This window comes from Postia placenta (assembly GCF_002117355.1).
Source record: "Postia placenta MAD-698-R-SB12 unplaced genomic scaffold POSPLAscaffold_2, whole genome shotgun sequence".
NCBI classification, from domain to species: Eukaryota; Fungi; Basidiomycota; class Agaricomycetes; order Polyporales; family Adustoporiaceae; genus Rhodonia; species Rhodonia placenta.
The window spans coordinates 169,244-181,604 of NW_020169833.1; the positions used below are offsets into that span (position 1 = coordinate 169,244).

At 51.8% G+C, this 12,361-nt stretch overlaps 3 protein-coding genes across 3 annotated transcripts in view; all 3 read left to right on the forward strand.

Moving 5' to 3' along the window:
• Positions 1-1,798: 1,798 nt before the first annotated feature.
• On the forward strand, positions 1,799-9,772 carry POSPLADRAFT_1177218 (hypothetical protein; the record flags this gene model as incomplete). Its single annotated transcript, XM_024488481.1, has 3 exons — positions 1,799-2,048; positions 8,362-9,315; positions 9,384-9,772. Exons 1-3 carry the CDS (start codon positions 1,811-1,813, stop codon positions 9,770-9,772), a joined length of 1,581 nt encoding a protein of 526 aa, XP_024342522.1. The 5' UTR covers positions 1,799-1,810.
• A 267-nt stretch (positions 9,773-10,039) lies between these two features.
• On the forward strand, positions 10,040-10,757 carry POSPLADRAFT_1038355 (hypothetical protein). The gene has a single exon (XM_024477375.1). The coding sequence runs from the start codon at positions 10,054-10,056 to the stop codon at positions 10,309-10,311; it is 258 nt and encodes an 85-aa protein (XP_024342523.1). The 5' UTR covers positions 10,040-10,053; the 3' UTR covers positions 10,312-10,757.
• A 272-nt stretch (positions 10,758-11,029) lies between these two features.
• Positions 11,030-12,361, forward strand: part of POSPLADRAFT_1133062 (hypothetical protein) — a gene marked incomplete at both ends in the record, with an annotated part of 4,714 nt that continues 3,382 nt past the window's right edge. The window contains 2 exons of the mRNA XM_024484296.1: positions 11,030-11,112; positions 11,337-11,615. Coding sequence (XP_024342524.1) covers positions 11,030-11,112; positions 11,337-11,615 — 362 coding nt within the window. The remainder of the gene's footprint in view (positions 11,113-11,336; positions 11,616-12,361) is intronic.

Here is a 12,361-nt window from a genome sequence, read left to right on the forward strand (position 1 = left end):
AGGGTGCCCCAGGATGCTGCCTTATATACATGAGGGAAAACCCCCCAGGGACCGGTAATGGACCCCTGGTACCTAGCTGGGTAAGGATTACTAAGTATCATGTGCTCGATGATGTCATATATAATGTCATAGTCTGGCCCTGCCCTGCCCTGGGCCTAGGGTCCAGAATTGACTGGCCTATGGCCTAGTGCCTGAGCCTAGCTCCTACCTATGATGTCAGAATGATGTCATGGTCCAGAAGGAGTCTGGTTTCTATCTAGAAAAGGTCCGGCATCAGAGTCCAGCCTGATGTGTCCAGAACAAGATCATGTATCGCTTATTTAAGCGGATAACCCCTTAGATATGCAGCTGTACCCATATGCGGACAGATAAGTATGGATAAGTCCCTATACCCTTTGATATGTCCGCAGAAATAGCGGAAAAATTAGGTAAATTTAGGGAAACTGTGACACGGCTGCATTGATGCTGGCCGAAGCTTCGTGTGACGGGGGTCCCAAAACCTGGGTCTGTAAAAAACAGTAATTTACACACTGATTGAATTATTTACCCTACATTACCCATGTCGGTCTAAAGGGTGCTTTGTGGCATGATGGGCAGGCGATCTCGACCTCAAAGACGTCGCTCGGTCTTTATCACGCTGTCTTCCTGTTGATGCAGATGCTCGCTTGGCCACTTGGCTTGCGCTCCCGCAATAATCACGCTCCTTATTGCCAACCAACCCTTGATGCAATGCCTTCGACCTCTACTTCCGCGCATTCTAGCTGGAAGTGTACGTGACACGTACCTGTCTACTTAATCCCGTATGTCTTGGAATTTGTCAATGACCAGTAGATGCTGTGGTAGGTGATGAAACTCAGTGTCGACGGCGAAGATCGAGCGTTGGCGGTGGAGATAAAGCATCGGAGATGACAGGTGATGATCAAGGTGGGTGGCAGGGAACAAGCACTGGCAACGGATTCAGTGACAGAGAAGGGGCATCGTTGCTATAAAGTGGAGGTCAGTGACATAAAACGAAGGTCGGTTGCAGCGATGCCATTAGCGCATGAAGAATAACTCACCGATCGCACAAGGAGCACACGACGCGGCGAACGTAGGTCAAAGTGAACGGACGTGAATAGATTGCTTTCTAATTATTTTTGTTTCTTCTCCTTCCTTGATTCCTCGATCGAGTCAGCGCCCATAGAAGTCTTGCCGCGTGGCTGTGTGTAAGGTCTGGGGCAGTGCCGGAGGTATTGTATGTGTATGATGCGCAGTTCCGAACATGCGTTCTTCCCAGCTTCTTGAGCCGCGCAAGGCGATGAGATGAGGCAAGTGAGAGCGACGCGGAGATGTATGAGGCAAAGACGCAGTGACCCCAATGGAAGTCTGAGATGGGGGTGATGTCGAGGTGCACGTTAAAGTGAGACGTAGGGAAAAGGCATCGCCTCGTTTCTCTAGCATATAATTTGCGAATGGGCGAGGCTGCCCGTCTCTGCTACCCACATCTCTGCGAGCTTTTCGTGTTCTCTCCAGTTTATTCTCAACGAGCGGGACACACCCAGTCAGCGATCAATCGACCATCCTGAAAGTCGTAGTGGAGATTGAAGGCCATCGGGTGAGCAGGGAAACCAGACGCTCCTAGAAGGATTCACCGTCTCATATCACCAGCTAAGAGGACGACACCACACACCTCTGGTCGGCACTCGCATTGCGGTCAACCAAGACCTCTCGTCACAGCGGATAACACGTGCAGGTGAATGGTAACATCATAATAAAGCAATATCAGCCGCACTGACCTTTGACAGCACTTTTGCAGGCAATCCCAACGGACATGCTTCCACGTCTCCCGGTGGAGATTTGGTTGTTGATCATTGATGAACTCGGTGCAGAGCGCGAGTACGATGCATTGGAGGCGTGTGCGAAGGCTACTGAAGGCTTGATTCAGGAGAGGGCGATAAAATACGTCCCAGACGAAATGACATTCAGGACTCAGGAGGAGGTTGCGAGCATCGAGCTGGCGCAACGCTGGGAGGGGCCCCGGAAGGTGAGAATCGAGGGAGGCAGGCGTCGTGGCGAGCGGCTTCCAATCCCACACCTGGCGACCTTCGCATCGAGATTGGCCAGGAAATGGCCTCGGGTGTGGGAGCTGACAATCGAGAGAGCGGAGTGGCGGGTGCAGGATCTTGATCTTCCTTCCGTATTGCTCGATTTGGCCAGCTTCAACATCGTGCAACTCCAGCTCTATGATATCACGTTCCCTACGGTCCTGACGTTGTGGCGCCTCGTCTCCTTTCGGACGCGGCTGATTGCCAACCCACATCTCGGAACTCTTCGGCTCCGCGACGTCGAGATCATCAAGGCTGCTTTCAATGCGCGAGTGCTCTCGGCCCTGCGTCTTCTGGCCGCTCCAGGGCTGGGCAGAATGACGCTGCCACCAATGGGGCTCGATGAGATCACCACCGAGCGACCCGGATCACCCGCAACGCACTCCGCTGGACTGCTTCAGGTCATATTGGCGCAGACGAAGCCATCCCTTGCGACTTCTCCTTGAAGGAACGTCTTTCTTCTGTAGTTATGGGATGTCACGCTTCCCACGGCTTCTGCCTTTGCACGCGTGCTTTTTGCTCTTCCCGCCCTCAATGTACTTCATATCCTGGGGCCATGCGCGTTCTCAAAACATGGCTTTCCCACCGGCGATCCCCTTGTGCATTTGGGGAATACACTGCAATTGACAAGTATCACGTTGGGCGAGGACTTCACCCTACACTCCGATCCTCAATCCGTGCATGATCTTGTCGATATCTTTATTCAATATGGCGATACAGACCGCATCCGCCTGCAATGGGTATCCGTTTGGTTGTCCTCGTCTTTGCGTGTATCAGCAAGCACAGATATTGCTCTCAATAGATTGGTCGCGTATGCTGGCCAATCACTGAAGGGTATTACACTTCAAGTCGTCCCACAGGACAGCTCACCCGCGCACGATGCAGCATCCTTATATACAGCCCCGAGCAAAGGTGTGTTCCGTAACATGGTCCTGCCAGCTTACGCGCTGATACACTGTGCCTGTAGCCTATTGCTTCGATATTTCAGCAAATACGCATCTCTACCGCCTCGCCTGCTCAATCGACGTTACTCATGAGGATGACTCACCGGTACGTCCTGTGGTGGGGCTCCTTCGCCGTGTCATGTTGCCACACACATTTCACATCCATTTTGACTTTCCGAAGTTGTTGGCCGACTTCCCACGACTTGAAAGGGTGCTCTCTCAAAAGGTATTCGGCTGGCTTAGCAGTGTCGTCATATCATTGTGTGGTTCAGAATTCTCCCCCGAAACTTTGCTAGTCAGCGTGAGGACATCCTTACCGAAGCTGGATGCACGCGGCATTCTACGGTGTGTACTCCCGTGGCTTGACGTCCCCACACTTTCTTGACGGATGTGTCGTGTCCATAGCACTGAAATACAAGATCCCTCAGGAATCATGTCTGCCGAGCTCGAGCTAACGAAATGATCGTTAGAAACCAGGATCTACATCTGGATGGCGAGAGGTTCAGAAGTTCCTTGCCCGAACTGGGAGCGGGACAGAGCTCATTGCAGCTAGGCTGCTACAAGGCTCACTGAACCACAAGACTACCGCGTCCGGTGTGAGGCTCACTGAACCACAAGACTACCGCGTCCGGTGTGGGAGGGTCGAATGCAGCGGCATCCGAAGAAGGTCGAAGGGCGTTCACGACGATCAGGGCTAGCCTAGAAGTAGATTAAGAGTGGTATGGCCGTAATAGTAAGACTACATGCGCGTGTACGAGATAGGGACAATCACGCAACGATGTTGGAAGATGCTCCTCTCGCTCACGCATTATGCGAGACGGAATGTGTTCGAACAATAGCTCGAATACGACAACGATCAAGCACAAAACTCACCTAGTACCTGTGACACACAGGTCACTCGTCTATACTTGAGCGCGAAAGGCCTAGAATAATCTTAGCTCGAGGGGAAAGGAGAGCTGGTTCTCTCGGCGCAGAAGCCCATTTATATATGTACAGAATGATCGAACCAGAGGCAGTATGATGTCACGACGAACTTGAGAGGAGATCAAGACGTACAGAAGAAGAGGAAATGCAGTCGATTCAAACAAGTCCCATCTGGTATTAAACTGTTATCCGAATCTTCCTACCTTACTTCCTGGGCAAAATTGAGTTGGACTTGCAACACCAGGACTTGAACGCTTAAACAGCCATGGCGTGGAGAGGGGAGACGGCTGCCGGTCTATTCCACATCTGGCGATATTCACGTCCAAAAGTGCCGGAGGATGGCACAGTGTCGACGGGCTGTGTGTTATCGAGGCAACATGGCGGGCGCAGGATTTCGCTCCGGACGCTATCTCGCCCGTTCTTCTACCTCAATGACGTCAGCTTCCCGACAATTTTGACGTCTAGCTGGATGGTGTGCGCCCTCCCACGACTCAAGCGACTCAACATCTGGCATGTACAATTTGCGTCCCGCATTCGTACGGCGCCTCACAATGAAAACACTCTCATGAGTATTGAAAGAGTCATATATCAGAGGAAGAACAAGTCACACACGGAGAAAAACTTGTAAGAGGCCCGGGGTGGAGAACCCACTTCATCGCGCCAACCAAGGGTAGTCCACATTCCATACTGTCAGAGTGACATCGACGCCACTTAACGCGCACACCGCTACTTACGCTCCTATAGACGGCGACGCGCCGATGGCCTGCATCGAATGAACGCCGGCGTTGTTAGGGTATAGGGGACGCCGCGTACACTACAAAATTTAACGATCCTCGGATCAGTCGGCGCCTTATATATAAATATAGCCGCACTGGAGGCGCCGGGAGCTTAAGTGTGCATGTTCAACAAACATCCGTTTCTGCGTCCTCAACCGCTAAAGAATAAGAGGACAAAAGCTTAAGCGCTGCGTCACTGGCCAGAGACCTATCCGGAAGCTTGTAACGCGTTGAAGTACACGGGGAGCTGTGCGAGCCATACCATTGGGAAAGGTGCGCTCTTCTTGTTCCATGACAGCAGGTCACTATAATATAACGCGCAAGGAGGCTCAGGTTCCTTCCTTCTGCTAAGCACTCGCGTTCCAACCTGAGAGTTCCTTCCAGCTCTTTTGTTGACGCCGGGAAGATAGTGAGCAGCGTTCTCCTAGTGTATGTCAATTTTGTGACGTGATAATGTCGAGTAGCACTCACATCATGAGCCTGACCCCTCTCCCGGTGGAGGTTTGGTTGTTGATCATCGATGAACTCGGCGCAGCACGCGAGTACGGCGCGCTGAAAGCGTGTGTCGATGCCTCCCATGGGGAAGTACAAGAGAGGGCGAAGAAGCACATCCCACCAAAGATGATATTCAAAAAGATAGAGGATGTTGCGGGAATCAAGGTTGGGCGGAAACTCCGCTGGGAGGGCCCAAATCAGGTCTGCATCGAGGGAGGAGGGCATGGCGGCGGCGAAAGGTTCCTGATTCCACACCTGGCGACATTCGCCTCGAGGCTGGCAGGACAGTGGCCCAATTGGAAGACGCTGAAGATCGAGAGGGCGGAATGGCGGGTGCAGGATCTCGATCTCCGGTCCGTCTTTGTCGATCTGTCCTGCTTCGACTCTATCACGGAGCTCCACCTCCACGGCGTCACCTTCCCGACGATCGTTACGTTTTTGAGGCTCGTCTGTAGCCTCCCACAGCTCAGAGAACTGGACGTTTGTGACGTCGAGATCGTCAAGACTGCCATCGATGCATCAACGCTTTCGATGCTTGGGCTTTTCAAGCTTCCCACTACCAAGCTGCGCATGGTATCCCTCACGTCGCGCGGGCGATCAAGCGAGCAGCCTGCAACTGTTGCAACGCGCTCTGCTGCACTGCTTCCGTTGGCCGCCACTATCATGGATCGTGTATCCATAGCTCAGGCTATATCATACTCAAGGACATCCCCATGGTCTGGGATCACGCTGTTAGAGCTCGGAAATGTCATCTTTCCAGCAGCTGTCACATTTGCACGCTTGCTTTGTGCTCTTCCGGTCTTGGGAACACTCGACATCCAGGGGCCGTGCACATTTTCGAGACACGGATTTGATCCTCAAGACGTCCCTTTACTCTCGGGTATGCTACCGCGTTTGGAAATCGTTAATCTGGGCCGTGACTGCTGCCTATACTCTGATCGTTTGTCCATCGCTGATCTCGTCGATCTCTTCATCCATACTGGTGTCAATCATCGCCTACAATGGGTTGAAACTTGCATGATGGCTCAGTCTAAACCGAGCGTCAATATTGCCATTAACACGCTAGTCCGACGTGCTGGTCAATCATTGCGCTGGATTAATCTCGACCCAGTTGCGGAAGAGAACCTATTGCTATACAGCGCAATGCCACCAGAGGTGGCTCAAAGCTTAGGTGTGTACTGTAGACGGGTGCGATTCAATCATTGGCGTTCATCCATCGCACTTGTAGCTCATCGCCTTTGTATCTGGGGGAACACACATCTCTTAGTCCTTAGATGCTCTCTTGACGTCATCAACCAGGACAAATCGTACATTGCGCCTATTATGGAGCGTCTTAACCAAGTCGCGTCAGCGAGCATATCCGACATCCATTTAGCCTTCCACATAACCAATGAAGTATTCCTTCCGAAGCTGTGCGATAGCCTCGCACAGATTGATACGGCCCTCTGCGGGACGGTGTTATATAGCGCCAGACTAGTCAGGATTAGTTTGTGCGGCGTAGCATCATCCACACAGATTGCCAAAGCTGAGGTGAGGTCATGCCTGCCGAAGCTAGACTCACGGGGTATTCTGAGGTGCGCACCTCCGTGGCGTGCTTAATATTATGTTGACGTATATATCTCAATCATAGCGTCTTTTGCGAATGATTCATCAGATAGAATATGTATCAGGATCAAACCAATGAGATCGTTACTGAGTAATGTCGTAGTGTCGCGTAGGAATATGTTTTCGCTTCAAGAACAACGCGTTCATTCACAAAGATCAAAGCATCGAGAGACATCATACCCAAGATAGAGAAGGAGTTCCCGCCATGTTAGAGGGGCTAGGTACGTTACATACGGAGAGAGACAATGAGAAAGACGGAAATAGTATTTCAATCCCGCACCTAGGAGCGTCCTCATTTACGTTAGTAAAATGAAAGTGGGTCGAAGAGTGAGCCAAGTATCACGTGCCGATGGTGTGTCTCACAACCGTGGAAGGCAGTGCATTTTTCAGTGATCGCACAGGAATAAGTACAACAGGTCAGGAACAACCATTGCCAGTTCTCGGTCTTTGTGGGGTCACAGGGAAGTTCTGTCTAGTCTTCAGTCGCTTTGACGTCATTTTCAAAGTGAGTATGCCCCACACGTAGTGACGCCCCTTAATGTCCCCACTCCTGCACACTCCTGCAATCGACGTGGTGGGGACCATGTGTCAAAACCCTGCGTCGGAATATCACCACTATCGTCAGCGTGTAAGACCACTTTGAACGAGACCGAATACACGAGCGCACCACGTTGATCTAACATTAGGTCAAATGCCGATCGCCAATGTACGCCACATTCAGCGCCCGTTAAGCGCTTCCCTCGGGGCACTCAATGAAATGAGTCATATGTGAGGCAGTGGATCTATGATACCGTCTAAATATCAGTCATTTCGAGCGTCTTGAACCGCACAAGGCGAGATAGGCGAGGGAAATAAGCGTCAACGACCATATAAGCGAGATGCAGGGATCAAAGGCACCGCTTCGTGACTCTATCATATAATCAGCGAGGAGTACCTCTAGTGCGCACTTTCTCCATTGCCCCAGACCTGCGCTCGCCATTCGAAACACAATGAGCGAGCCGTCAGCGACCAACCGATCAATTCAGAAGTCATGGGGGACATTGAGTAACATGAGGTGAGACGTTTAGAGCCAAAGTTCCGCCCCATATGCTCGAAAAGCGAATCACAATCTCATATAATCTTCTTGCAAGGAGAACAATGTTACGCACTAGGCACTGGCGTCGTGACATTCCAAGACCTCCTCTCGACACCCAGATCATCGTAGTAAATGCTTCCTTGTGCGCGGCGGTTTCAGAACACACAGGTTTCAAGCTGAACCCAATCTTGACAGGACTTTCATAGCTGCAGTCCCGACGAGATTCGTATCTTTCCCGGCGGAGATCTGGTTGCTTATCATCGACGAGCTCGGTCGACAACGCGAGTACGACGCGTTGGAAGCGATCTCCTTGGCCTGTGATGGAGAAATGCACGAGAGAGCAAAGAAGTATGTTCCATCGGAGGTGACATTCAGAAAACAGGAGGAGGTAGCAAGCATCAATGTGGCGCGGAGGCTGCGCTGGGGAGGATCGAGCAAAGTATGCATCGAGGGAGGAGCACGTAGTGATGAGCGTCTCCCGATCCCACACCTGGCGACATTCGCCTCAAGGCTCGCAGGGAAGTGGTTCAGCTTAGAGGAGCTCATCATTGCGAGAGCGGAGTGGCGGGTTCAGGATCTCGATCTTCCCTCCGTCTCGCTCAATTTATCCTGCTTCGCCTCAATCAGGCGCCTCGAGCTCTGTCACGTCACGTTTCCAAGCGCCCTGACGTTTTTCCGCCTGGTCTGCGCCCTCCCATCCCTCAATTCCCTTTCTCTCTGGGACATAAATATTGTCAAATACGCCATCGATGCTCGAACGCTCTCGACCTTCCCCGTTCTGTCTGCTCTCAAGCTGAACTCTATAACCCTGGTGCGGCCCGAGGAATTCATCGGCGACCGGCCTACAACCCTTGCAAGTCATTCCACTGGGCTACTTCAATGGGTCTCCAATATAATGGACCGTATATCCATCGAGAGGACCACCCTATCTCTTCATACGTCTCCATGGTGCAATGTCAAGGCTCTGAAGCTCTGGGATGTAAGCTTTCCGACAGTTGCCGCTTTTGCACGCTTGCTTGGCGCCCTTCCCGTCCTCAGCAAACTCCAAATCCAGGGGCCATGCATGTTTTCCAAACATGACTTTGATTACAGTGATGTGCCCGTAATCCCCGGCGTGTTCATGTCGAGTTTGAGAGAACTTGACTTAGGTTACAAATGTTGCTTATGCTCTGACCCTCAATCTCTGGACGATCTCGTCGCCGTCTTCATTCGAACTGGAGCTAGCGACCTTTTGAACTCGATACACGCTTGGCTGCCTTTATCTTTGCGTACAACAACAAGCATAGATGTCGCTATCAATAGACTAGTCGAACATGCTGGGCAATCACTGCATGACCTCCGTCTTCGTGTAATCTCGCAAGACGATTTCCTGCTATACAATAAAGCGGCGAGATATGTAGGCCCAAGCACAAGTGCGTCACGTAACATGATCTCGACCAGTTTACTCACACTCATACTCATAACCCTTACTTACTTATAGCTCGCTGCTTTAACATCTCGAGGAATAAGCGCCTCCGACACCTTGAATGCTCGATGGATATTGCCCGCAAGGACCGGTTTCACATTGATCCTATTCTAGAACTTCTTCACCGGGTTACGTCAACGCGCATATCTGACTTCAGTTTAACCCTGCACGTGATGGACGAAGTAGTCCCTCCAAAGCTGTGGTCAAGCCTCTCGGAGCTCGATGTAGTCCTCTCGCAAGCAGTCTTTGGCAAGCTTGCAAAAGTCCGGATACAAATACGCCTCGAAGAATCATTCCCACACAATCTGGAGGCTAGGGTGAGGTCGTGCTTACCAAAGCTAGATGCGCGGGGGTGGGGTATTCTGTGGTGCGTACTGATGGCATCCTCTGAGTCGTCGCTATAAAAACAGATGTGCCTTGTTCATAGCATCAAGTGTGAAACGTCTACCAGGCGCATGTCAACTATAAATGGCAACTATCATCCGCTAGTCGTGCTTATAACGAAAGCCATACCGGGCCTTCATTCGTACCGCGGAGAGGAGCACATCACAGCCGGTCTCTCGCAAGCCACAGAAGTACAATGATACTCCCACATATCTCTACATCCTCTAACATGTTCCTCTCCCCTCGCCGTATCGACATTAAGTCGATAAGACATACTATTTTGCTCGTCTAGCCATACACTATGCGCACGCGAAAGCAATACCTCCGGGATCCGTCAGGGCACGGCCGTCAAGCGCCTGAGCGACGCACAAAGCGCAGGATGGCCTTCCTTCACGTCAACGACACACGTCTGATCCGTGGCTTGCTTGTCGAATCTGTTGTATGCATAAACACAGCGCGCGAATCCCGAGGCTCCTGCGGAGCACTTTCTATCCTCCAACATTTGTTCCTGTCACTACGCCAGAGACATACTGCGAAAGCTCTACAGCATGCCTCCTAACCGTTATCAGCATTCGTGGATGCGTCTGTCCCTCGCATACTACCTTTCTGCTCTCAAGTCCCGGGATTACTCGCGGCAATATCACCTGTGGCCGCGCTGTTCACCATGCTCCAAGCAATAAAGTACTGGTCGATTGTGCAGCGCTGCTGACTGGCGCGTGATTACTTGGTGCGCCGTGTCCTGCTTTACCCATCATCCTGATTTCTTGCTGTTGCGTTCCCGCTCATTTACTGCTGTTATGTTCTGCGATTTATTGCTGTTCGTTCTCTTTGGCGCTGTGTATGCTCTCTGCTGTCATCGCGTCCTATGCATACTACTCGCTTGTGTGCTCTGCTCATCTTACCCTGCTGTATGGATATCAACTTTGCTCAGCTATCAGTACTTGGATCCCCACTATTTGTGTACAACACATACAATTCATCGAAGCACAAAGTTCTCTACTTTGGACGATCTGTATGATAGATCATGAAGACAGACATCTGTTTGTGGGCCCTTTCAGTTTTCGGTGAAGTCGGCTCAGAAAGTGCGGCGTGGGGAAATATACACAACTCTGGGCATCATGTAACTTCTACAGCCTTGCCCAAGATGACGGCTGCGGTGCTTGAGGTGCAGTGGCAGAGACGCCGCTAGAGTGCTTCTTAATGTATATCAAGATCTACTGAGGTTTCCATGTTGCACTTGCTTTCAACACATGCACAGCACCCTGGCCTAATCCACCATGTTCGGCCCTCTCCTGTTGGACATTTCGTGGATGATCATCGATGAACTGTGTTCAGAGCACAACTATGACACATTGAATATGTGTGCTGCTATCTGTCAAGAATGGAAGCTGTCGCGACTTGAGGTCAAGTGACTGGGGGATACCTGAAGGCTGGGGGTGTCCGACTGATTCTTACCGAAGCAATGGTGAGCAACGCTCAAACCTAAGGCTAGGGACAAGAAAATGTATTAGTTAGTAAGGTAAGAAAGAATACAAATGAAGGCTTACTGACCTAGGGACAAGAGGTCAAAACTGAGGTCCCTAGGGCAGCAGAGGCCGGCTTATATACATGGGGAGATAAGGGCAGGCTGTGCGCGTTGGTCCGTGTGCAGCTGGTCCGTGCACAGCATGCCAATGCGGCCCCGGGGGCCGGTGATAGGCGCCAAGCCCCTCTGGGCCCTGATTCACCTCTTTTCGGCAGTCGCATCCCGCCCAGCACTTCAACTCAGTCTCCCAACGCTTCGATTTCGCCTTCGACGCTCTTCGACACCTTCGACGGTGCGCGACGCTTACTCGAAGCTCGGCACGGTCTTCCCGATGCCTCGTGCGTAGATCTCGGAACATCTTCCGCATTCGGCGAACAATAGGGCCACTTGACGCCGCTCGGCCAAGTGCGCGCTTCGCTCCAAGCCACACCGAAGTAGCCGGTCTTTCCCGATTAGGTATCGAACTTCGCGGCATGCCTTCACGACGGCTACCGGTCCGAAGTGGCCATATGTTGCTCTTCATCTCCGCATTCAGCATGACGTCACTCTACCGATGGACTTGGTGTGTGCCCCTCGGTGAGGCAGCTTCTTGAGGAACAATGCAAAGCCCCTTGTACTCGTATGCCACTCTTGAATAGTCGTAGCGTCCTGTGTAGTATAAAATCTGTCGTACTTCTCTCCAAAAAGACAAGATCCGGTTCCCCCCTCGAGTTCAGAGCTCATAAGTCGAGTTCGCCCCGCGTCTAAGCCTTAAAACTGCGCCACTTCGTCCCTCACTGCGTAACCTCGAAACCTCGTCCACTGCGTTTACTCGTCGATACAGTCTCGACGAACCCTTCGACTTCGACGATTGTCGAAGAAACTGCGAACCGCGTCCTAGCTAAGTCCCCCCCCCTTTGAGTCGTTTTCTTTCCTTCTACGATACGTCGAAGAGCTCTGCCGAGCTTTGATCGTCTCCACTAACCACCCCCAGCCTCCGAGTAGCTTCGACGACGTGTCGAAGCCACCTCGTACCTTCCCTAGCGTTCGTAGCCTTTTCCGAAGGCGTTTCTCGTGTTCACTCGAACCGCGGGACGACCTTGCT